Source organism: Impatiens glandulifera, chromosome 1 (assembly GCF_907164915.1).
Source record: "Impatiens glandulifera chromosome 1, dImpGla2.1, whole genome shotgun sequence".
In the NCBI taxonomy this organism is placed as follows: domain Eukaryota; kingdom Viridiplantae; phylum Streptophyta; class Magnoliopsida; order Ericales; family Balsaminaceae; genus Impatiens; species Impatiens glandulifera.
Window position 1 is genome coordinate 64,841,404 of NC_061862.1, and position 27,575 is coordinate 64,868,978.

The window sequence follows — 27,575 nt, forward strand, 5'->3', positions numbered from 1 at the left end:
TACCCGATTAAATTACTTATAAGATTATAAAGTTTGAAAAAAAAGAAACACAACTTTAATAAATAATTTTAGCAGTAGTAATATCAAAATATTAAAAATAAAAATAAAACAATTACTTACCTACCTCGTAATTTTTATAAATCTTGAAGAAGATAAACTAGAGTGGAAAAAAAGTAGAATGAACATTGAAAAAAAAACTAGAGATTGAATATGAAGAATTATGAGAGAGAGTAATATTTTGTTATTAAAATAAAAATTGAAGTTATGTAGAGAAATATTGTTTTGGGAATATAAAATAATTAAAGTTGGAGTGTAGTGTATTTATGACTATGGTTGGAGTGAAGTGTGGATAAGATCAAATTAAATGATGCATATTTATGATACATTTACAATGATTAAGCATTTTTGAAAAGTCACACATTAAACTTTAATAAAAAAAAATCAATAATATTAATATAATCGGGTATCGGGTTTGGGTTTCGCACACTCCCCATCCCCGACCCCGTACCCAACCGCGTACCTTCTCCCTCTTCCCATGCCCGACCCTGACCCCGAACATGATTTAAAATACCCGAACCCGACTATCGGGTACCCACAAGTATCGGGCATACGGGTACCCATTGCCATCTCTAAGAATGTCCCTTGGGTTGGGCCTTCATGGATGGTTAAGCCCATTAAGTTTAGGAAGACAATGGAGCCGTGACATTCTCCATCACTCATTACGACAACATCCTCGTCGCATCCTCCTTGTAGGTCTGAATGATGTCTCCAAATGCGACAAAAATTTTGAGCGATAGGCTAGTTTTCCAAACCATTTCTTCCATAAGAAAATGGTCATACCCTAACGTAGAGACAAATATGTTGTCTTAAAACAGTTCTCTTAAGTGTCCGACACTTCAAAACTTGGAAAAATTCCACATTAAATGTGAATGTGGGATCCACATTAATTCTGAAAACAAATGTGAAAACATTCACCTATTTATTTGAAAATATCTTGAATTGGCTAGAGCTAGAATTTTTGTTTAAATAAGAAATCGATAACAAATGTTCAAATATCTACCATGAAGTTATGTTTTAACATATTATTTATTTGAATTAATATTAGGATGAGATACAACTAAATTTTTTTTAATAAAATCAATAAATAATAATAATTTATTGGCATGCAAAACTCTATCCAAGGCCTTGTTTGGATCGGGATTTTTGAAAAAAACCTAGAGGGAAAAAAATAATGATTGTTGATGATTTTGAGGAGATGATGATTATTTTTGGTAAAAATACTTAAAGAGTATTGATATATATATAAATAAAATAAAAATAATAATAATTTAAATTAGAGTGTATTTTAATATTTTGATTAATAAAATAAGTGATATAATTGTTGAGAAGTGATGGATTAGAAAAGTAAATTTGTGTGAATTATTTAAAAAACATAAAGAGAACAAGGCCCAAAGTTACATCACTTCTACCTCTTAAATAGGCAAATATTAGATTAACTTTCAACAATTTTAATTTCTTATAGGGAGATTTTTTTAATGTGAATTAAGTGATTTATTTTGAATTAATAGTCATATAAATTATATATTCATACAGATAATTATAAATATATATAAATAAATAAACTTAAGTGCTCTATAGTTATAATGTTAATGTTACATAATTAAAATCAATCGTCAAATCCCGTCATTCACAAGTTTTAAACTATTAAAAGTATTTTGATGAAGAAACACCGGTGATTAAATATATGAATAAGAATGTTGATTTTTTAAAGTTTGGATAAAATGTTGATAATGTTGAGATAGTTAGTGTAAAATAATTAAAGTGATGTCACGAGATTGATAATGAAAGGTCCATTGGAGAACATAATATATTTGTGGTTAATTGTGAATGAGACGGTTGGTTGATCAAAGTGAAAGTGAAGTCACGGAATGAGATGTCGATTGGATTGATGTTGGTTTGTCGAAATTATATTAAAAGGTCGGTAACAAAGGATATTAATGGTTAAATATATGAATACGTCAATGAGATGGTTAATTGATCAAAGTGTGAAAGTGAGGTTACCAGATGTATGGTCGATTGAATTAATGGTTAGTTTGTCAAAGTGAAGATAAAAAAATCAATAAGATGGTTTTGGTACAAAATATTCAAAGTGAGACGTCACGAGATGAGACAACGATTTGATTGATGGTTGATTTTTCAAAATGTGTGTAAAAGATAGGATGACTATTTAATTTAAATTAGTTGTGCAAACTTTGGTAGGTATTAATTAAAGGATATCATACATATATTTTTTAATTATTATAATTATATTTATCAACAATTCACTAAAAAATTGTAATAATTTATGTATTAGGAATTAATTTATTTTAAAAAAGAATATGATATTTGAAGAATTAATTTTCTTCAAAAATAAGAAAAATAAATGAATTTTTAAAATTTGATTAAATATGTATTTAAAAAGTATAAAAATGTTGATTCAAGTTTAAATTGTTGTACCCAAACAACTGATTTACTTATTAGTTCTACATAGTTTAATTACCTACATTATATATATTTTTTAAATTGAATAAAACTCAATCTATGAAAATTATTTTTTATTTGAGAAATGATACAGACAGCTATTGGGAGAGCGATTCTCCCAGCGACTGTCTACGCGGGGCCACGTAGGCCCAATAAAAAAAAATCTAAAAACCCAAAAGCCCAGAAGCCCGCCCTTTCATCTTCCATTTACCATTTTCATCTTCCCAAACATTTTAGGTTTTCTCTCTCTCAAGTTCATCTGCAATTCTAGCGATTTACAAACGCAATTGATTAACTCAACCATCTTCAACATCTTTCAAGACATTCACATATTTCTCTCTCTTTCTCAAATCCATCTACTTTCGAATCCTAGCAATTTCCATCGTCTGCTCGCGTTCTTCAGACAAAACCCTAACATTAATCATCAGAGAAAATCCATCGTCTGTTCGCGTTCTTCGTTCAACACAAAATGGTAACTTCTTCATCATTTTTTACTTTAGTACATTCGGTTATATAATCTAACTTGCGACATTTTTGTAATGTTTAGGAATCAAATAAACAAGTGGTTATATATGATGCTTCTAAGAAGAACGAAGCAAAAAAGACGAATACAATGATTGAGATGAAAACAGTGAAGAAGAAGAACGAAGTGAAGAAGAAGAATAAACAGAATGAGGAAGAAGAACGAAGGTAACAAACGAACAACAGTTAACTGCATTGTCTAGTTGATTTTGTTAACTACATTATGTTTTGTTTATGCAATTTCATGTTTATGAACTGTAATGAACTATAATAAACTCCAATGTCACGCTACATGAGCTGCAATGTCATGTTTCATGAATTGCAATGTAATGTTATATGAATTATTTTGTCATGTTATTTCTGTTAACTGTATTGTCCTATTAACTCTGTTAAATACATTCTGTAATGAACTGTAATGAACTCCAATGTCATGCTACATGAGCTGCAATGTCATGTTTCATGAATTCATATTTCATGAATTGCAATGTAATGTTATATGAATTGTTTTTTCCTGTTATTTCTGTTAACTGTATTGTCCTATTAACTCTGTTAAATGCATTATGTTTCATTTATTCAATGTCATGCTTATGAACTGCAATGAACTGTAATGAACTGCAATGTCATGCTACATGATCTGCAATGTCATGTTTCACGAATTGCAATATAATGTTACTTGAACTATTTTGTCATGTTAGGTGAACAAAAATGTCATGTTATCTTAAATGCACTGTCCTGTTATTTTCTTAATTGCATTGTCATGTTTTATGAACTGCAATGTCTTGTTAGGTGAATAACAATATCATTTAACTGAACTGTCCTGTTATTTTTCTTAACTGGATTGTCATGTTTCATTTCTGCAATGCCATGTTTCATGACTGAAATGTCATGTTACTTGAACTACTTTGTCATGTTACTTGAACTACTTTGTCATGTTAGTGAATAACAATGTCATGTTATTTTAACTTCATTGCCCTGTTATTTTATTTTAATTGTATTGTCTTGTAATTAAATTCATTTGTCATATTTTTTTGTAGTGTGAATAAAAAAAAAGCAGTTTCACCATCTCCCGCATCTTCCATGAATAAAAAAAAAGGAAATCAATTTCTCCCCATCCACCTCCCGCTTCTTCTATGAAGCTAAAAACAAGGAAAAAGGTCATTTTTAATACAAGAACCTCGCCTAATGGTCTGTTCAATCTCGTTCGAGAACTCTCAGATGTTCAGAAAAAAGCCGTAAGAGAAATTGGATTTGGCTCCTTACTCTCTTTGGGAATATCTAGATGCAACTTCAAATTATCCCGTTACTTGGTGAAGAATTTCAATGTTAGAAGAAGTGCTGTTCTCCTCAACAATGGGGAGCTATTAAAAGTTGATGAAGAAGATGTCCAATGCATTCTGGACCTTCTAAGAGGTGATATTGAAGTGACTGAATCTACTGGGAAGAAATCGGATGGAGCCCAATACATATCTATGCTGCAGGATTAGAGGAGGAGGTGGGGTGAAAATGAAAATAAAGGAGCTCCTAACACTCTCTCAATGACCGACAAAATTTTATCAAACACCAATGCAGATGACAATTTCAAGCGTGACTTTGTCATCTATGTCGTCTCGAGCTTCTTATGGACAACACAAAATCCACAGTGCAGGTAAACAACAATCTTATACTTAAGAATGAATAATGTTATGTATTGCATTGTTATTAATTTTGCTTATATTTTGAAAATTGCAGGTTCAAAATTTTAAAATCTTTGATGGATGTTAACAAGATAAAACAAGTGAATTGGTGTAAATTCGCGCTGAATGGATTACTCGAGAGTGTCGAGAAATGGCAGTTAAACGAAGAATCATATTTCCACGGACCACTAAGTTTTCTAATGGTAATTTATTTCTAACTTTCATTTTGGACTCCTTCTATCATTTCTGGAATGACACGTTTCATGAACTATAATGTCACGTTTCATTTCTGCAAGGTCATGTTATATGAACTACAATGTCATGTTACACGAACTACAATGTCATGTTAAATGAACTATAATGTCATGTTACTTTTCTACAATGTCATAACATATTAACTGCATTGTCGTGTCTTTGTTTCAGTTGTGCTACCTGGACAGGGTATTAAATTATAGTACAAGAAGTAAATTCAAGAGACAGTTCCCTATCTTGTCATGTTGGGATGACAAGATGGTATCTGAAAGAGTACAAAAAGAAGAGGAACATGGGGGATTCGGCCAAGGGAGGGTTGTTGATAGGATTCAGTTACCTACAATGGAGAATGTGCATGATGTGGAGAATGAAGCTAATTCGGAGAATGTGGAGAATTCAAGTGTTGATGCTTGGAAGAATGTGCATGATACAATTGAGAACTTAACAAAGATCTCAACATGCAATTCTTCAAATGTTCAATCCATACATTCAATACTTCAAATATTGAATGCATACATACAAAATCCAAGCGCTCACAATGATGGTGGAAGTGACAAGCCTGAGCATGAGCCTAAGCCTGAGCTTGAGGCTGAACATGAGCCTGAGCATGAGCCTGAACCCCCATCCACTGCGTTATCAATCCCCATGGAAATAATACAAGCTATACCGTTGAAGAGAACTCCCCGTCTAAGGAGGAAACCTTTGAAGTTGAGAACTCCAGTGGCGAATGATGTTGTTAAGAAGGTGGCGAAAGATGTTCTTAAGCCGGCGACGAAAGATTTTGTTAAGACTGTGGCAAAAAATGTTGTTAAACCGGTGGATGAGATCCTATACTCAAGCAATTATATAAGCCTACCACGTAGTGTTTTGTAGTCGATGAAGAATGGCCACTGGCTTGACACAAATATCATCGACGTTTGGGCAATGGAAATGATTACAGGATTTATAATACAGGATTTTCTTGTTCATAATTCTGAAATGTCATGTTGTTTCAACTACAATGTCATGTTGTGTCGACTACAATGTCATGTTGTTTCAACTATAATGTCATGTTATTTTTATAAGTTGCAATGTCATGTTGTTTATAAACTGTAAACTGTTTTTTATTGGTTAATACTGTAAACTGTAATGTCATGTTACTTGAACTGCAATGTCATGTTACTTGAACTGCAATATCTTGTTACTTGAACTACAATATCATGTTACTTGAACTGCAATGTCATGTTACAAATTCGAACAGTGCTTAATCAAAATATTTATACAATTACTATCTACGTTGAATGTTTTCCCCATATGTATCGGCAACATGGGAAAGTTGACATGACAAAAGTGATGTGAGTGAAAGTTGAGTCGAGATTGGATCATTCCATTGTTCTTGAGTCGATACTTGATCATTCAATTGTTCTTGAGTAGAGACATGATCCTACATTGTAAATGCAGAAACAATGAAATGAACAATAAAAATGAAAAAAAATCCAGAAATTGCAATTAAAATGCAGAAAATGTAATAAAAATGCAGAAAATGCAGAAAATGCAATAAAAATGCAGAAAATGCAGAAAATCCTAAGAACAATACAAATTCAAAAAATGCAGAAATTATTCTAATGCAATGTCACGTTGTTTCAACTGAAATGTCATGTTAAATGAATAATGAAAATGCAATAAAAATGCAATAAAAATGCAGAAAATCCTAAGAACAATAAAAATCCAGAAAATGCAGAAACTATTCTAATGCAATGTCACGTTGTTTCAACTGAAATGCCATGTTAAATGAATAATGAAAATGCAGAAACTAACCTTTTTTCGAGCCCTTGTAGCTGATTTCGTAATCTTTTCAATGACAGATTGTTTTCGTTTTGTTGTTGGTCTACCCCGAGCTCTTACTCTCACGGGAGAATGAATCAATTTTTTTGTTTGCGTAGTAGTTGTTGGCGGTGTGGTAGTTGTTGATGATGTTGAATCTAACATAAATTTTTCTTTCATTTATTTCAACACTTCAGCCAAAACAGAAGTATTATCTTCAGACATTGATGCAAGTTGTTGAACCTCTTGAATCATTGGATCTAGATAGTTATAACGATTTCTTTGACTATCACACACATCTGAATCATAAATGTTAGTGATGCTTTGATAACCTCGTTTCAAATCTTTGCGCCAACGATCCAATATATAATTCACCGGCATCTGATTCACTTTCATTCTTCTCAAAACTGCCAAAATATGCCTACACAAAATCCCTCTATACTCAAACATTAGACATTGACAGTTTACAAAACTCTCCACAGGGTTGTAGTGTACCTTGAATGAAACATCCCTCAAATGTTCTCCATTAGTACCCAAAATTGACTCCACTACTCCAAATATTGTAGTTCTCCCATCGTCTTCAATTATGGATGTGTCACAAAACATCAATCATGTCACTTCATTCTGAAACAACTTAAAAATGTCGTTAGTATATACACTTTGAAATTGTCTTTCCAAAGAATAACCACTAACAATTGGAATGGTGGAATTAAAAGACTGAAAATCCAGTTTCTTTTCCTTCTCTATATTTTTCTTTAGTGCCCTATCATATTGCTCAACAAACTGTTTTAAGGTTGTTTTCGAATGAACAAAGTCATCACAAAATGCATTCATACTTTCACTTCTTTGCGATGTTGACATGCCTGCCCAGAAGTGACATTTAACATACACAAGAATCCATTTAGATCGTTGTACGTGCAAAGAGTTCAACCAATCATTATCCTCCAATTCAAACTTCTCTATCATTTTCATCCAATTCCTTTCACACTGCTCAATTGTGATTGAGTTATAGACAATGTTCTTCAATGCTTTTTTTATACTTTTATACTGAGCGTGAGCAGCCAACTTTGTAGGGAGTTTCTTCATGATATGCCAAAGACAAAAACGATGATTGGTGTTTGGAAATACTTTTTCAATAGCAATGGTCATTGATCGACATTGGTTAGTGATTATTGCCTTTGGAGCACGTCCGTGCATACATGACAACCAGGCTTTGAAAAGCCAAATAAATGACTCAGAATCCTCACTAGATAGTAAGCCACATCCGAGCAAAATAGATTGTCCATGATGATTAACCCCGACAAAGGGAGCAAAAGGCATGTCATAGCGGTTTGTCAAATATGTTGTGTCAAAAGTTATGACATCCGAAAAATACTCATAAGCAGCCCTACATCTACCATCAGCCCAAAATACATTCTTTATCCGGGATTCCTCGTCTAGATCATAAAGATAATAAAAATTTAAACATCTACTTTGCATTCGGTTGAAATATTGACAAAAAGCTTCGGCATCACCATTTCCTAACCTCAACCTTCTAGCTTTCGAAATAAAATTTCTACAACTTCTCTCATCAAAGTTCAAATTCTCATATCCTCCAGCTTCAACCACAATAGATTGAAATGTTTTTGACAAAGGTATTCCAGCTACGTCGTTTACTTCCAATCTTCTCTCCACAATTGAATACTCACGAAGTTCATTTTCAGAATCAACAGTCATGCCAACAATGGGGATTTGAACATTGGGAGGGGATGATGATGGTTCACCCATGAAGCTGAAGAATAAGAGAGAAATTTCAGTATTAAAAATATGACATGACATTGCAGTGTTAAAAACATAACATTGCGGTTGAAAGAACATGACATTGCATTTGAAAGAACATGACATTACAATTGAAAGTGTAATGTAACCGAAATTCAAAATACAAAAAATGAAAAAAATATTAAAAATGAAAATTGTCAATTTTAATGTTGTATTAAGCTTGAATGTCATGTTTTGAAATAATAAACATGACATTCAATTTTTTTAAAATGAACTGCAGTTTAATAGACATTTTATTTTAGTGCAAAACATGACATGACATTGTAATGTTAAAAACATAACATTATAGTTGAAAGAATATGACATTGTAGTTAAAAGAACATGACATTTCAGTTATATATAGTTTATGAACAAAACTAAATACAGTTCATTTCTCTTATTAAAAACAGAGAAAATAACGACATTACACTATTTTCTTGAACAATTAATAATGATACTTGGACAAACCTCTCTACATTCAGGGGTTACAAACTGGAAGCGGGAGATAGGGAGCAGACAACCGAATGGAGGGAGGTCGGAAATCGTAGTCGATGGAGAACGGACGGAGGTTAGAAATCGGACGGAAATTGCAGACGATGAAGGCGCTAGAGAGCGGACAACCGAAGATGAGAATGGAGAGAGGTCGAAAATCGTATTCGACGGAGAACGGACGGAGATCAGAAATTGGACGGAAATCGTAGACGATGAAGGCGCTAGAGATTTTAGAATCATTAGATGATGATCTTGAGTGAGAGAGTGAGCGGTGAGATGAGCGGTAAATGTGAAATTAATGGCGGGCTTCTAGGTGCTTCTGGGTTAATATTTTTTTTTTTTTGGCCTACCTACGTGGCCGGCCACGTAGACAGTCGCTGGAAGAATCGCTCTCCCAGTAGCTGTTTGTATCATTTCTCTTTTTATTTATTGTCTATTGATCAACAAGACACTAGGAATCACTTGATAGAAAAATAAATAGGATTTAGTTTCCATCTAAACAGGAATACAATTTTGATGATTTGAATTATGTAAGATAAATAATGAAAAATTGAATTGGTGATATGTTTTGAATGTTAAAAATCAATGTATATTGAAAACCGTTTTTTTATAAGAAGAGTGGCTTGATGTATCTTAAAAATAAAGTTGATAATATCTTAATTGATAAATTAAATAATTTGATGATTATAATAATAAGATGAAAGCTAATAACCATAATGATAGAGTGTATTGCTATTTCTCATTATTTAAAAAAAAAAACAAATTTAATTCTTTGTACCTTGGTCTTTATCATCGTCAACTTGTTTTTGTTAGATTTTCGTACTAATTTAATTGATAAATTAAATAATTTAATGATTAGAATAATAAGACGTGATAAATGATAATTTTTTTTAGTCAAATTCAAAAATACTAAAATTAAAAATACTAATAGGAATGGGATGGATAAATATATGGAATTTAAAATCAAAAATACTAATAGGAATGAGATTGATAGATGTGTGGATTGTGCAATGAGAATGGATATGATTGATAGAACTACCGTGTTTGGTTTTGAATATTAATCATTCCTAATCTCATTGATAGCGTTTGGATATTTCCATTCCATTGATAATGTTTAGATTTATTAGAGAGAAATTATTAATATTATTTTGTAATTAAATTAGATTAATATTTTTAATTTATTATTATTATATTTTATTTCATTAAAAATACAAAATGTTATTATTTTTATATTATAATTGTTTAAAATATATAAAATATTGAAATATATCCTAATTTAATAAAATATAAACATCTACTATTTTATTATATTAATTATATATATATATATATTTTTAAATACATATAAAAAAAATAGTTGAATGATTCAATTCAATTTTTTATATATAAAATTTTTAAAATATTATATATTAATAATTAATCAAATTAAATATAATATTTTATTTAATAATATATACTATAACATTGCATAATATTTTTAATAATATTTTTTATTAAAATATTTTATATTTAACTTTTCTAATATTTTTTAAATATTTATTTTATATAAAATTGTTATTTTTTTTAATTTTTTTATATTTTAATTAATTTATTATAATTTTATTATTAATATATAAAATATAAATTAATTATATAATTTTTTTAATTATTGTTAGTTATTATAATTAGTATAAATATTTTATTTTATTTATTATATTTTATTTTAAATAATTTCTCAAGATTATTTAAATAATTGAAATAATTTATTTTAATAAATAAATTAATAAAATTATTATTATTTTAATTATAAAAGAACGTCAAATATAATTATAAAAGAAAAAATATATATAATATTATAATTATAATTATGAGAAAGAACGTGAAAGAGTGGACATCATGAGAGAGAAGATGTATTTATGAGTATCCCGGAATCAAATCATTATTCTCAATAAAACCCATCAACCAAACACTTCATTTTATTCTTTTTCTCAATTCTGAGTAAAAAAAACCACGTACCAAGTATCTCCTAAAAGACTAATAAAATAAAATATAAATAATTAAATAATCAAAGTTAAGCTATTAGTTTTATTCTATTTTACTTTAAATTGATTTTACATGTTTATGTTTTCTTTTATTTTCGGTTTCTATTTGATAATTTTTATTGATTTTTTTAAAATATATATATATATATATATATTTAATTGATAAATTGAATAATTGATACATAAAAATAAAAATCTTAAATTTGAATAAGAGTAAACTCAAACAAACTCTAAACTGGTTAGATCTTGAATTTTTAATGAGTTGTTTTTTTTTAAAGAATTGTTTGATAAAAATGAGTTAAAATTTAATTAAAGTAAATTACAAATATTTTAATATGAATTGGTTATTTAGAATGATTATTATACGATAAATTAAAAATAAAATCCAAAATCTTATATATAGATCAAAACAAGATTTAGTAAAACAAATAAAATGCAGGGACATATTTTATAAATTGAATACATTGGTTTGGTTAACGTTTAAACCTTAAAAGAATTAAGACCGCCTGAGACGACAGGAACAAGACGGAGCCAGCCAGCCGCCTCTGTTCTCAGAGAGGAAGAGAAGAGAAGGGACGAAGGAATTCAATCATGTCTGCAAAATGGCGAGCTTTGCAGCATCGCCACCGTTACACCTACAGCGCCGTCATATTTCCGCAGTCCTACATAGAATCTTTGGATCAACAGTCCATGGATGAATCTACTGGGAAATTTTACACTTCTCTCAAAGAGCTTGTCTCCCTTTCTTCAACTTATGCTCAAATCGGCCATGTCAAGAAGGTAGCTTCAGAGTTTAGTAGCTTCTTGTTACTACTTAATGGACAAGAACTACTCTTAGTTTCTGAGGCCTCTAGATTCTATTTGGAAATCCTATTTTTTGAAAACTCTAATCCCTTGCACAGGACTTTAGTTTCAGTCCTAGCAAAGAATTCGAAATTTTCAAACACTGTTGGTGATTGCTTTAGGTTATTGTTTGAAGAGTACGGTGGTGTAAATGGAAAAGGGAAAATGTTTTGTGTGTCTCGGGTTGCTTTATCGATGATGGGTTCGCCTAAGCTAGGTTACTTGGTCGATGTTGTTGAGAAATGTGCTACGTTGGTTGCTATGGATATTGTTTGTGGTCTGAAATCTGTTGTTTCTGAAGCCAATGATGGGTCACGACCTTCCCCTCTTGTTTTGGAGCAGTGTCAAGATGCTTTATCTTGTATTTATTATTTGCTACAGCGTTTTCCATCGAGGTTCAGTTGTTTAACGCATGATTATGACAGTGGTTTGATCCCAGAGGCTTTTAGTATTCTAGATATGATAATGACCACGGTTTTAAGCATTTTGAAATCTGCTGCATTTCCCAGGGACTGCTTTGTAGCTGCTGGAGTTAGCTTCTGTGCAGCTCTTCAACTCTTTCTCAGTCCTGAAGACTTGTCTTTGGTTATCATGGAAGATATCTTTCATCAGAAAAAATCGTGTACGATGGGTTTCTCTGGGAAGAAACTGAAGGGGAATCTATATTATGAAATAAAGGATCTTTCCCCCTCGATTAGACTTTGGTTAATAAGAGGGATTCTGACTGCCATTTCGAGAACTGTGCTTAATGCTCGTTTTGTGGTATTGAAAGATGGCAATGCCTTTTCAACTGAACTAGATAATAGCAACTCAGTTTGGACCATTCTGTATGACGGTATCTTGCCTGAGCTCTGCAACTACTGTGAGAACCGTACTGATAGCCATTCCAATTTCCATGCATTAACCGTGATGCAGATCTGCTTACAACAGATTAAGACCTCAATATTAACAGATGTTGGAAAACCTACAGAAAATTATGGTCTGATCTCAGAGGATATGGTAGCCCGCATATTGAGTATCATATGGAACAACCTCGAAGATCCCCTCAACCAAACTGTCAAACAAGCACATATGATTTTCGATCTTTTCTTGGAAATTCAGTACGCCCTTCACTGTTCTGAAGGTGACGATAAAGTAAAATTGGGCCTAAGGTCAATTGCATCGAAATTGCTTCATTTGGGACCACATTGCAAGGGGAGATATATCCCTCTATCTTTACTTACAAAGAGGTTAGGAGCAAAGGATTTACTAGATATGCGCCCCAAATTGTTGTTCGAAACAACTGATGCATTCATGGAAGATGATGCTTGCTGTGCTGCAACTACATTCTTGAAATGTTTCCTTGAAATCTTGCGCAATGAGTGTTGGAGTGAGCATGGTATTGAAAATGGTTATGCAGAATATAGGAATCACTGTTTGCCTCCTCTATTGTTTGGTCTTGCTTCAGACTGTTCTAAGCTTCGGTCAAATTTGAACACGTATGCTTTGCCAGTTTTGCTTGAGCTTGATGTGGATGCCATATTTCCCATGCTTGCTTTTATTTCGATCAGGTTAGATGGAGAAGAGTCTGAATTGACCTATCCTGAGATAAACCATGTCAACTTGCATCTGACAGAAGAACAACAAGTGGCTGTTTCAGTTTCTTTGCTCAAGGTTTCTCGTTTACTTGCACTGATTGAGGGGGATATTGACTGGTATACTAATTGCTCAACAAGTGAATTTGTTTCTTTTTACATCAAGGGGGTGAAGATAAAGATCCTAGTTAAGTGGTTACTAATGGCTCTAACACATGTTGATGAATCACTCCGTATAGATGCAGCTGAATCCCTATTATTAAATCCTAAAACTGCTAGCCTCCCATCCGGTTTAGAACTCACACTGATGAAAGAGGCTGTTCCATTAAACATGAGGTGTAGCTCAACTGCTTTTCAAATGAAATGGACAAGCTTGTTTAGGAAGTTCTGCTCACGGGTAAATACTGCATTGGAGAGGCAAATTAAGCAGGGGAAATGGAAGCCTCTATCTTCCTTCAATAATGGTGACGAAACTGTTAACAGAGCAGAGGATCTCTTTTCTTTTATGAAGTGGTTGAGTTCTTTTTTATTTTTCTCTTGCTACCCTTCTGCTCCATATGAAAGAAAAATAATGGCTATGGAACTTATATTGGTTATGTTTAACCTTTGGCCTATTTTGCCTTCTCTAGAAGGGAAATGCGATTCGCTTTATCCTTACAGCGAATGCCTTACATCGCCTGATTCAACATTACTATTGGTTGGTTCAATTGTTGACAGTTGGGATCGGTTGAGAGAAAATTCTTTTCGAATTTTGTTACATTTTCCGACGCCACTTCCTGGAATCTCTAGCTTAGATGCGGTCAAAGAAGTAATAACGTGGGCTAAGCAACTAATATGCAGTCCTCGTGTGAGAGAATGTGATGCAGGAGCTTTAACACTGAGGCTCGTATTCAGGAAATATGTGATCGAGCTTGGTTGGATTGTTAGGCCTTCTTGTAATGAGATTGACGTAAACAATCATGGAAAATCCCCTGTGGTAGAGTATATTAGATCATTACTTGACTGGCTTCGTATGACTGTGGATAAGGCAGAGAATGATCTTGCTGAATCATGCAAAAATAGCTTTGTTCATGGGATATTGCTCACTCTTCGATACACGTTCGAGGAACTGGAGTGGGGTTCTAGCACTATCCTATGTAATATAAGTGAGATGAAGATTGTGCTGGAGAAGCTCTTGAGTCTAATCACGCGGATAACATCAATGGCACTTTGGGTAGTTTCTGCAGATGCTTGGTATTTGCCTGGTGATATGGATGACTTGGGTGAAGATGATGTTTTCTTGCCTGACATTCCTGATGAGATGGGCGTTTCTTTGTCTTCTTCGGAGTGTGTGATTGAAAACTCAAAGTCGGAGCAGGATTCTAGACCTATGGAGCAGATTGTCATGGTTGGTTGCTGGCTTGCTATGAAAGAGGTAATTCATTACTGGAAATTCAATGGGCTGTTTTGTTATTGAAATTTGTCAATGTGATAAAAATAAGACAAAAAGAATTTAGACCAAATAAAGAAAAATCACTTTCACTTTTTACTTTGGCGATTTTCCAATTTGATTGCCATTGACGATGATTATAATACAATACTTGTTCCTGAATAGGCTATTGTCTTTCTTTTTGGTGTAAAGCCATATTATTTTATTAATAAAAGTCAACCAAACGGCACTATAATATTTTTATCATAGTTATCCAAACATTTTTGAGATACTATATTTAATCAAAACAAATCAAAACAAAATCTCTGAACAATTCAAACAATTTTTATCATTGAAATTTCTATCTTTCATTTTGTGAATTCTCTTGCTTGGGCTCTCCAATCCCCACTATATGCATTTGGATACTTTTTCCATGTTTCAGATTTGATACTTGCACTTGTATTCCTTTAGTTCCAATACATCATAAACAATTGCTTCAAAAGAAAACTTTAGTGATTTGCCGTGTTCTTTTGATCATCATGCATTTTTAAAGCTTTTTTCAAATTTTATTTGTATATGGAAACTGTCTTTTATAATGAGCCTATTTGTTATTGCATTTTTTTATGCGGATCATTATCCGAAAAAATCTATATTTATTATGTTTGTAAAAAAATAATTTGGATCATGATACATAAAATAATCTTCATACCAAATGAAGCTAAAATCACACTATAATTTGGATTATGAAGTCACTATAATCTTGATCAAATCCCAAAAAAATCTTATACCAAACGACAACAAATCACTTTCAATTTTTAATATGATGATTTTCGAATGAGATTGTGATAAACTACCAATTTCCAAATAGGCCATCTGTTACTGCTAGATTTTACAGAATTTCTTTGTGTTGGTGCATATTTTATATCAGTTTTCTTCTGGTTGCATAGATTGAATCAACTGTAGGATCTCTTTTTCACTGCCACTTATTATTAAAAAAAAAAAAATCAGTCTTCTTATAATGTGTGTGTGTACTTTTGTTTTCAGATAAGTCTTCTCTTAGGAACAATAATAAGGAAAATTCCTTTGCCCACTTCAGATGGGTGGAATAGTCAAGGACCAGTATCTGTTGATGATGGTGATTCACTCAAGTCTTCTGATTCTGTCCTTAATCTAAAACAACTAGAGACAATTGGGAACCACTTCCTCGAAGTCCTTTTGAAAATGAAGCATAATGGTGCCATTGACAAGACCAGGGCTGGATTTACTGCTCTATGCAACCGTTTACTCTGTTCAAATGATCCAAGGTACATTATTGTTGTTCATTGCATTTGATTTTATGGAGAGTATGTTCGAATCTCCATGTTACAAGCTTGCTGCTCTTGCTTAAATGAATAAATCATACTTTAATGATTTTATTATGTGTCTTAACTTAAAATTTAACTTGGTTTAAGATTGTGAAGGTTTTACTATGTTTCCCAATGGAATAACTTCCTGATCTTGTACCTACTGTTCTTACTGAGGATTCAATACAAGTTTTGAATATCGTTGCACAAGGAAGAAGTACTTTGCTATGGTTATGCAACTATGCATTGGGTTATGCAGGATTTAGTGGCTGTCTTTTAGACACTTGGTTTTGTCTTATTTTGAAAGAACGTAAGGAAATAAATTTGATAGTGAATGGAGCAGATGTAGAGTTAAAGAACTCTGCCCCGAGTAAATAAGGAGAGTACACAATAACATGTATGAAGTAGAATGTATGGGAGAATAACCCTAGATACTAACTAAATAACTACCTCAAGGCCAGTTGCAACCAATGTAACTAACAGACTTGGCAGCCAAGCAGTTAAACAAAAGTTTTATATATTTAGAAATCTAGAAGACTACAATTAGTTATGATTGCAATTACTGAGGTCTGGTTCTCTATGCTTTATCTATCTATAGTCATTTCTCCTTTCTCTGTTGTCTCATCTTTCTCTATCCTGTTCGAGTATAACGAAATTCCTCACAGACTCATTGTGACGAATCTTTACAGGATGATAAAATAAGAAATGTAAACATATAGGTTCTCTTCGAAATCATCCATACATTCTTTCGAACTAGCAAAGTGTCTTAGACTTGATCTCCTGTCAAATTTCTTTTATTATACTTTTTCTTCTTATTTCTGTGATGTCAATCTTTGTTCTTCATAAAAATTATCTTTCTTAATAAAGAGGGAAAAAACTTTTCTTTGACTTTGGGTGGATTATGAAGGCCATGTTTGTTGAATGGTTATTTAGATTTAATCCAAATAACCCGTTATCAACCATCTTATGCATCGAATCATTCAAATCATCAAATAAAATACCCTAACTTCATTTTATGGATCATATCTTTTTATAACATTTAAAAAAATATATAGGGTAGTTGGATTATTAATGGGACTTGAAATGTTTTAGTTTTTTTAATAGAAACCCTCTGGAAGACAGAGATAGCTGATATCCGACGTTAGGTTGAATGGCAATGGAAGGCTAAGATTAAATATGCAATTTAGTTATTTTCAGTACTTAACTGTAGCTAGGTGATGTAATAGGGATGCTTGAATATTGCTGTAATGTCTCAATCTCCCTCCTAGCCATTGGGCATTCATATTCTCATCTTAATGCAGTCTATTTCCTCAATTCTTTCCCTAATACCTATTTACTTATTATAATAATTAACCCTAAAATTTCACTTCATTTCACAATCACTTTTTTGATTAATTTATTCAAATCATCAACTAAAATACCCTAACTTTATCTTTTATAAAATATTATAGAATTAAATAAAAAAATATTTTATTCATTTACACCAAATAATCTACTTTTTTATCAAACAATATTTTTTCCCAAAAAATATGGTTTATTTCAAAAAAGACCCTAAACAAGCTCGAATACTTTACATGACTTATGATTATACTACTGTGAGTCTGTGAGAGATACCCTATGCTATCATTATATTCAAATGAGAAAGCAAGGTAATAAGCTGTTTCAAGGGAAAATAATAATCATTAATCAGGAATTGGCAATAGAAGTAATTTTTCTCTGTTTATTGTCCCAGAGTTCTTCATCGATCATATTTTTTGCTGGTGACTTATTTCATTTTATTTTGCCAGACTTTGTAAATTGACTGAATCTTGGATGGATCAGCTTATGGAAAGAACTATAGCCAAGGAACAAACAGTTGATGACTTATTGAGGAGAAGTGCAGGTATTCCGGCAGCATTCATTGCTCTTTTCTTGTCAGAGCCGGAAGGTACACCAAAAAGGCTCCTTCCTAAGGCACTAAGGTGGCTGCTAGATTTAGCTGTGAGATCATACACAGGTTTATCTGATATATCCAATGAAATAAATGTCTCCACTCAGTCATCCGACATACATGTTAATGGAATAAACTCAAAAATTCGCGATGAGGGTGTGGTTCCCACAGTTCATGCATTTAATATCCTGAGAGCTGCTTTCAATGATACCAACCTATCAACGGATACATCAGGCTTTTCTGCTGAGGCAATGATAATCTCTATACGATCTTTCTCTTCTTCCTATTGGGAGGTTAGGAACAGTGCCTGTCTTGCGTATACTGCTCTGGTTCGTCGCATGGTCGGATTCCTTAATGTACAGAAAAGAGTATCTGCAAGACGTGCATTGACCGGCCTTGAATTTTTTCACAGGTACACTTCTTTGCGTAACATTATAGCTTATCTTTGTTTTTATAGTATTATTCTCTAATTTAATTTCTAGATATAATAGAATAAGTTAGGTGAAAGATTTAAGTGATTTAAGGTGCAATCGTATTATGAGAATAATATATCAAAACCACTCCTTGAAATTCCCACAGTTTTATATGTCAGCAATCATACAGTTGAGAGACTAGTTTGGCTGAAGTTATACTGGTTAAGTTTAGTATCGGAGTTATGTTCCTCAATGCTAGGGTTCTCCAAGCTCCTAGACTTGTGTCACACATTAATACTCTGATACAGAATTAAATCATTTGATACAATAATTCTATTTAAGGAAGGGGGATGAGAAGAGAAGAATCCTCAAGACAAAGAAGAAATCAAAAGAGTAGAATTTTGTTTTATTCCATTCAACATATCTAACACTTGACAATTGTTAATTATTTAAAGTACTACAATAATCTATTCTAAAACAGGTATTTTGTCACAATCACCAAAGCTAAAATTGAAAGTGTTCTTTATGATTAGGTCATTTTTTGGATCATGATCAAGATTATAGTGTGATTTTTGTTGCTTCATTTGGTATTACACTGTTATTTTTTAGATCATAGTTCAAATTATAGTGTATTTTTTGCTTCATTTGTTACTGAGATTTAATTCACGGTTATGAACAGATTATTGTAGATTTTTCTATTCATGATCAAATTGAAAAAATAGCTTCCAATAACTAATTCTGGATTGATGAGTAATTCAATCTTTTTTTGTTTCTCTTAATGTAGGTACCCATTGTTGCATACATTTTTCCTGGACGAACTAAAAGTCGCTACAGAGCTTCTTAGCGACAAGTCCTCAAGACATCCAGGCTCAAACTTAGCCAACCATGTCCACCCCAGCTTATGCCCAATGCTAATTCTATTATCGCGATTAAAACCTTCCTCCATCACAACTGAAACCGGAGACTCCTTAGATCCTTTCCTATTCATGCCTTTCATAAGAAAATGTTCCATCCAAAACAACCACCGAGTTCGCGTTCTCGCGTCAAGAGCTTTAATTGGCCTAGTCTCTAATGAGAAACTGCACTCCGTCCTACTCAATATCGCACTAGAGTTACCTAATGGAGAAAATCAAACTCTTCCTTCCTTCAATTCAATCCACGGCACACTTCTCCAGCTAATCTCTCTTCTGGATATTAATTGTCGTCAAATTGTCGATTTCACAAAGAAAGATCGGATAATAGTCGATTTGTTCGCAGTCGTTGGCAGTAAGTCTTGGTTGGGTAGTAGGAAATCTTGCCCTTGTCCAACTCTCAATAGTTCGTTCCTCAATGTGCTTGATCACATGCTTAATATTGCAAGGACATGCTCGAAAGAAGAAAGTACCCTTCCCATATGTAATCTCCTTAGGGATTTATCTTCAGAATGTTTCGATCCGAGCAGGAAAAGTTCTTACGATCCGACTGTGGTCGAATTGCACAAGCAAGCAACAAATTCGTATTTGAATTGTTTTTCTCAAGAGACTTCGATGCTATCGTTTTTAATGACGAACACTTTATATGAAGTTCGAACCGCGACATTGAAGTGGCTTCTCCTCTACATTAGAAATCATGATCATACTGTCGGAAACGACTTCTCAAATTGGATCGGTACTGACCTTCTGGAAATCCTTATTGATCTTTTAGCGACGGAGAAGAATCGGAAATGCGTTTGTTATATTCTGAAAATCATTTTCTCTTTGAACTTGAAACAAGAATTTCTACAGGATTACGATTCATTGACAACGTTTTGGAACAATCTAGTTTCATTGTACAATTCGACCCGATATGCCAAGACCCGAGAAACAATCGTTTGTTGCATGGGATTATGCGCAAAACGCTTCTCGTTTCTATTCACAAGATCCGACAATTGTGTAAACGCGAAAAGCTTACACGAGTATATAGAATTTTACGTCGGACTAATCAAACAACACAGTTCTTCGTCGGAGCCTGTGAACATGCGGAAAGCGGTTGCGGAATCGTTGGTGGCGTCTGATTTACTCAAAAACGCGACGACGTTCGACGAACGCTACGCGCTCAAATTGCTAGATTTATGGTATATCGCCATAAAGCTTATGGAAGATGAAGATGTCAATTTGAGAACAAAGCTCGCCAACGACGTTCAGAAGTGCTTTAGTTCAAAACATTCAATAACAGTTTCTGTTCCTTCCCAAGTAGAAAAAGTGATCGAGATGTGCTTTGAGCATTTATCGTCGAATTTCGATAACTGGCTTCCATATTATAACTTTCTATGCGAGTGTGTTCTCAAGGATGCGAGTTATATTGTACAAAACGGAGATCTTGTTAGAAGGGTTTTCGACAAGGAGATTGATAATCATCACGAAGAGAAGCTTTTGATATGTCAGTTATGTTGTTATCATTTGGAGAAGCTACCGATTTCAAAGATATTGTCAGATGAAAAATCTGGCAGATTATTCTTATCAGAATGGAGATCGAAATTCTTGGATCGGGTAATAGGGTTTTCGCACGATCGTCTTGACAAACACGGAAAGAGTTTGGATAATTGGATCGGCGGAGTTGGAAACCATAAGGATGTGTTTCTTCCGTTATATGGTAACCTACTTGGATTCCACGCTGTTTCTGGCGCGGTTTTGAAATGTTATCCTGAAAGTGAGGAGTTTTTGTTGTTGGTGGATGATGTTGTTGAACTTGGAGAGATTATCGATCCGTTTTTGAAGAATCCTTTGATTCTTGGGTTGTATTCGAATGTGGTTAAGAGGCATGGGAGATCGGTTGTTGGAAGAACAAACTGGGATGGATTTGATCCTTATTTTTTGGTAGATAAATGATGAGTTATAGGAATTGTTGAATCTTCTTCTACATTTGTAAGGATGTCTCTTTATTTGGCTAAATTGTTGAGCACATTTTTTGTATAACTTTATTGATGTTATTTGACCATAAGATTAATTCACACTTGTCTGTTTTAACAGTCAAGAAAAAGTTTTACTTAATAGATTTTATATTTAATTCTAATTAAAATCGTTTTAAGTTAAAATATGTTACGTGAGGTTTATAAAAAAATTGATAGATTTGAGTTTCATTGTTAACAAAGATGATTTAAATTTTAGTTGAGAGTATGAGTAGACGGTGCTCTCTTTCTTGTTATTTTTGGGTTCATAACCGGTATTTTTGGGTTCATAACCGGTGATTTTTGGGTTCATAACCGGTGCTATTGAATATGCAGTTAAAATGAAGGTATTATCTCTTTCTGCTGCTAATTGATGCTATCACATGATCTAATTAGTTTCAAATTAACTAAAATATCAAAAATCATTTTTTTTTTAACAATTTGTTTATACTCTGAATGACTTTTTATTCAAATAACTTATTTTAATGAACAAATTTGAACAAAGTCATTTAAAAATAACACAGAAACAAACAAGACATAAAATATATATTATTAATTTGTATTTTTCTTTTTATTATAAAACATAAACATATTGTATTTAAGTTAAAATGAGTTGCCATCTATATACTGTTTAAGAGGATTTATGTTGTAATTTTTTCAAATTTTACGCATTTGATACATGTTTTTTTTATTCTGGGTTGATTATCACTCTAATTTATTCTAACATAATTTTATCCGAATACTCGTGGAAAAAAAAAAAAGTAAAAATTGAAGTTTTTATAATTCAATTTGAAGACTTTTTCATTTTTTCATGTGTGGGTAATCTCCATAAATATAATCAAATTTTATTTCATAGTATTCTGCTATCTTATTTTTTTAAGGAAGTTTGTGAGAAAACTTTAGTTCAGTCATGAATTGTGATGAGAAAATATTTATTCATTTCTAATCCTATTATGATACCATTAAGATTTTTGTTTGAATTTTTATTTATTTATTTGTGATTTGTTTAGGTGGAGTTGTTTAATAAACTCTATCACTAACTAGCATGTATCACGTGCATTTGCACGAGTAATAATATAAAAAATCGTGAAAAAATATTACGGTAAAATTTTATGGGCGGGTCAACCCACAATCTGATCCAAATATCTATTTACTCTCACATATATCCAAATTAACCACAGCTCTCGACCCGGCAATCCGGACACTTTAAAAATTAAGCATCATTATATATATATATAGATATTATAAAATCTTTCTTAAATGAGTATTAATAGATATCGGTTCTACTAATAAAAAAATATAAAATATTCTTTTCTAAATAATATTTTCAAAATTTCAAATATAGTTTCTTTTATTGTACTATGTCATATATTAAATTAATATATTTTTAATTGTTCATCTAAACGTTTGAAGAAATTAAATTAGAAGACTTAATATCTTTTATGTCAATTGAATATATGTAAATTATTTATAACAAAAGTCAAGATGGCCGAGTTGGTCTAAGGCGCCAGTTTCAGGTACTGGTCCGAAAGGGCATGGGTTCAAATCCCATTCTTGACATATATTTTTTGAATTTCTATTTGCTTTTTCAGCATTTGTTTACTATGTAATTATATTAACTAGATCGATCTTCACTTTGCTAATTAATTTACACAAAATTTGTTACAAACCTAAACAACCAGATCCTTGCATTTGTCTGCTATGTAATTATATTAACTAGATCTTCCCTTGCTAATTAATTTACACATCATTTGTTATCATCTCAATAAGCATGTGTATTTGTATTTGTTTTGAGCTCAAAAATCATAGAATGAACAAAGTTTGATGTATACAAGCTTTGACACATTTCTTTTCATATAGATGAGGAGATACTTAGTTGAAGACAATTGAATGAAAATACTTAATGATTTTCATTTCAAAACTTTCTTAGTATTTATGGGTGGGTTGGAAGATCTTAAGAGCATAAGTTGAGCTAAGAGTTTATACTTTCCCTGGATGTTCTTTCACCCAACATCTAAATAAAGGGTGAGTGCTTAAAAGGAAGTAATGTGTTACCTACTCACAAGGATAATGCTCTGAACATAAAAGTATTTTCGAATTCTATTTTTCTAATAATTAAGTTTAATTTTCAACATTTTTTTTATAATATTCCAAGTATTAATACTCAAACTCATGAGTTTTCCACCATTAAACCATAACATATTTATAATTGTTATTTGCTTATCAAAGCTATTATGAATTTGTTGATATAAATTTTTCAAAACAAATTTATGTATAGTTGTTCGAAAAAACATTCTTTTTTTTTTGTTTTGAGATCAAAATTCATAAGAGGAACAATGGTTTATGGATACAGGCTTTGACACATTTCTTTAAATATAGATGAGCTCGAGATACTTTGTATTGATAGAAGAAAATATTTTGCATGGGCGAAGAGTTTAATTTCTTGGGATCTCTCTTGTACCCAATATCTAAATAAATGGTGGGTGCTCAAAAAGAAGTTGTGTCTTACCTACTAACTATGATAATACTATGAAACATGAAAATGTTGTTGTAACGTATATAGAAGAAAAATAATAAAAGGAAAAAGATGTTTAGAAGAAGGGCTCTGAACATGACAGTGTTGTTAGAATGTATATAGAGCAAAAAGAATAAAAAGAGATTACACATATTATTCCTCCGAGAAAAAGAAAAAAATGGATTGAACCTTCAATCTTGTGATTAACAACCACACACTCTAATTATTTGAGCTACTCCAACATTTGGAAATTTAAATATAAACATTATAAAAAAAAGAATCTAATTTTATTCTATTATTTATTACCAACATTGGGTTGTAACTAAATACTGGTATAACTGTCAAAACCAACTGAACCAGGCTAGACCGAATCGACAAAACCAAATAACCTACTGTTTATAAAATGATCAAATCGAATCCAACGGTTTTGTTTGGCTTAGTGACGGTTGACTGTAAACCGACCAATCATGATTAAAATTAAAATTTAATATATATAAATTTATTAGTTACAACTTTTAATTTATACATACATATTTTTTAATAATTAAGTTTCAACATTTTTTTATAAATGGTCTAAGTATGAATATTTGAACTCATGATCAAGAGGATAGTGAGTTTTCAAATGCAAAGAACCATAATATATATATATATATATATATATATATATATATATATATTATTGATTTTTTTTTAAACAGTTTAACACAATTTCATTAAGAAATTCAAAAAATGTATGGGTAAATAATCAAAATTAGACAAATCATAATTTTGATTGTAAAATAACAAACAAAAAAACCCAAAAGTTTTTGAATGATAGCAGTCAAATCACATTAAAAACACATATTACAATGAACAAAGATTATAATCTAACTATCCCAACCTATGTTGTCTCCATACTTTTTGACCATATTGCCTTCTTCTATGTCCCCTTCTTCTCTCGTTCTTCATGAAGGGAGATTGAATTGAAGTAGATGATGATGATTGTCTACTCACATTGTTTAATTTTCCTTTATATGAACTCGTACTAACATGATAAAATGTATTCTTCTTCAGAATTTCAGGGATTTTGTCATTACTTTTTGCTGCTTCAGTTTTACGTGTTTGAGGATCAACAACCTTAGTTTCCTCTTCATTTTTCTATATTTTCAACCATTGTTTTATAAATGGTTAAAAAATGAATATTCGAACTCATGACATGATTTTTCAATCATTAAACCATAACATATATATAATTGTTATTTGTTTCTCAAAGTTATACATTGGATGATATAAGTTTTTCAAAACAAAATTTATGTATCATTGATTCGTATTTTTTTTAGTTCAAAAACAGTAAGATGAACAAGAGTTTATGGATACAAGTTTTTACACATTTCTTTTAATATAGATGAATACTTTGCATGAAAATACTTATTCACTTCCATTTCAAAGTTTAAACGTATTTATGGTTTGGAAGCTCTTAAGAATATGGGAGAAGTTGAGCTAAGAGTCTATCCATTTGCACGCAACATCTAAATAAAGGGTTATCATTCAAAAGAAAGCAATACATTACTTGTTGGTATAATTAATTCAATAATTATTGGGTCTTTAATGCAATATTTATAGTGTTGAGCTATTATGTAATAAACTTAAACTAAAGTGATCAAATACGGTATTCAGGAGGTTTATGGGATACGTAGGTTATAGAATAAATGCGTCGAGATCAAAGAGTTATTTAAATATCTATGAGGAGTTGATTTATAAATAACCAAAATCTAAAAAAAGATGGTTATGGTCCCCAATTTACACAGCGCTACACTGGATTAGGCCCATTGGACTTAATACATGTCGATTGATATTAGTAGGGTTACGACATTCAGTAAGTAAAACATCTCTCTTGTCTCCCCATATACGGAGAGGATTCACAGAGTGAGAAATCCCAAAATGAAGTTAAGGGTTTGTGCTAGATTGGAAGATCCATCAGCCGAAATTCATACCAAGGACAATCAAGAGCAATGGAAATTAAAGGTATGTTCCGCTTCTAGTAATTCAATTGATCTATCATCTCAAATCCCTTGTTTATCATTTAATGTATATTTAAAGTTTATATAAAATATTATTATTAAATTTGGTTTATAAAATCTAGCATTACCTCCTCATTAAGATAATATTTTTGAACACAAAAGTGTAGTTAAAACTTATATATAGAGAAAAAATAATAAGAGGAGAGTACACATATTATTCTTCCGAGAAAAAGAAGTTTAAAATAAGAGAATAAACGTTAGAAGTAGGGATTTGTCTTGCACCCACCATCTAAATAAAGGTTGGTCACTCAAAAGGAAGCAGTGTCTTACATATTCACTCGTATAATGTTTTGATCACGAAAGTGTCGTTGAAATTACATATTCACTCATGTTTTGATCACGAAAGTGTCGTTGAAATAATAAAAGTAGAGTGCACATCTTACTCTTCTAGGAAAAAGAAGTTTAAAAAAATAGAATAAATTCTAAAAGAAGGGTTAAATCTTATTGACTTCCATTTTCAAAGCTTTCTCGTTATTTATGGTTTGGAAGGTCTTAAGAACATGAGAGAAGTAGAGCTCGGATTTTATACATTCCTAGAATGTGTCTTGCACCTAACATCAAAATCAAGGGTGGGAGCTCAAAAAGAATCAATGCATTACCTACTCACTCGAATAATGTTTTGATCGAATAATGTTTTGAACATGAAAGTGTCGTTGGAACATATAACACAAGGAAAATATTATAAAAGAATAAACGCTAGAAGTAGGATCTGTCGACAAGGAAAATATTATAAAAGAATAAACGCTAGAAGTAGGATCTGTCGGGAGAAGTTTAGCTCGGAATCTATACAATAAACGCTAGAAGTAGGATCTGTCGGGAGAAGTTTAGCTCGGAATCTATACTTTCTCAAAATTGTCATTCCTCAACATCTTATTTTTCGGGGAAAAGACATTAGAAAAAAAGAATAAACACTAAAGGAAGGATTGAACCTTCAACCTTGTGGTTGACGAGCACAAGTTCTAACCAAATGAGTTACTCCAACATTTTAAAATTTAAATATAAATGTTAAAATAAATCAATACCATTCTATAATCGAACTTTTATTGTAAATAAAACTAGAAGAATCGCCTAAATTGGGATAAACCGAATCGACCGAATCAAATAACTGATGGTTTATAAAATGGTCAAATCGAACACAACGGTTTTTACTCGGTTTAGTGAGTCGAACCGTCAAACCGACCGACCGGTCATGGTTAAAATTTAAAATATATATAATTTAGTTATAACTTATAGTTATAAGTAACTATCTTTTTTTTCAATAATTAAGTTTTCTAACTATATTTTTATAAATGGTTTCGAGTATAACTCATGACTATAAAGACACGACTATAGGAGGTTACTTTTCAACAATTAAACCATGATATTATATATGATTGTTATCCGTCTTTCAAAACTAATATACACGTGTTAATATAAGTTTTATTAAACAAAAATTATGTAATTGTGTAAACAAATGAAATTGATTGAATCGACTAAACAGAACAAATAAATCTTTTAACCGAAC

General features: G+C 31.7%; 2 protein-coding genes and 1 non-coding gene across 3 annotated transcripts; 2 read left to right on the top strand and 1 right to left on the bottom strand.

Annotated features, from left to right (window-relative positions):
- Nucleotides 1-7,379: 7,379 nt before the first annotated feature.
- Nucleotides 7,380-8,486, bottom strand: LOC124930370 (protein FAR-RED IMPAIRED RESPONSE 1-like). Its single transcript, XM_047470723.1, has one exon. It carries the CDS (start codon nucleotides 8,484-8,486, stop codon nucleotides 7,380-7,382), a length of 1,107 nt encoding a protein of 368 aa, XP_047326679.1.
- A 3,143-nt stretch (nucleotides 8,487-11,629) lies between these two features.
- Nucleotides 11,630-21,524, top strand: LOC124918745 (thyroid adenoma-associated protein homolog). The gene is made up of 4 exons (XM_047458786.1): nucleotides 11,630-14,911; nucleotides 15,950-16,209; nucleotides 18,036-18,590; nucleotides 19,376-21,524. Exons 1-4 carry the CDS (start codon nucleotides 11,672-11,674, stop codon nucleotides 21,435-21,437), a joined length of 6,117 nt encoding a protein of 2,038 aa, XP_047314742.1. The 5' UTR covers nucleotides 11,630-11,671; the 3' UTR covers nucleotides 21,438-21,524.
- Nucleotides 21,525-22,975: 1,451 nt separating this feature from the next.
- TRNAL-CAG lies at nucleotides 22,976-23,056 on the top strand. The gene has a single exon. It is a non-coding gene; the product is annotated as a tRNA-Leu (tRNA).
- The last annotated feature ends 4,519 nt before the right edge of the window (nucleotides 23,057-27,575 follow it).

Bases quoted from the DNA above. Each gene is read 5' to 3' on its own strand.
- LOC124930370 (XM_047470723.1), bottom strand. From the start codon at position 8,486: ATGACTGTTGATTCTGAAAATGAACTTCGTGAGTATTCAATTGTGGAG.
- LOC124918745 (XM_047458786.1), top strand. From the start codon at position 11,672: ATGTCTGCAAAATGGCGAGCTTTGCAGCATCGCCACCGTTACACCTAC. The intron at 16,210-18,035 runs GTACATTATTGT...TTATTTTGCCAG, and splicing joins CTCTGTTCAAATGATCCAAG to ACTTTGTAAATTGACTGAAT. The intron at 18,591-19,375 runs GTACACTTCTTT...CTCTTAATGTAG, and splicing joins GGCCTTGAATTTTTTCACAG to GTACCCATTGTTGCATACAT.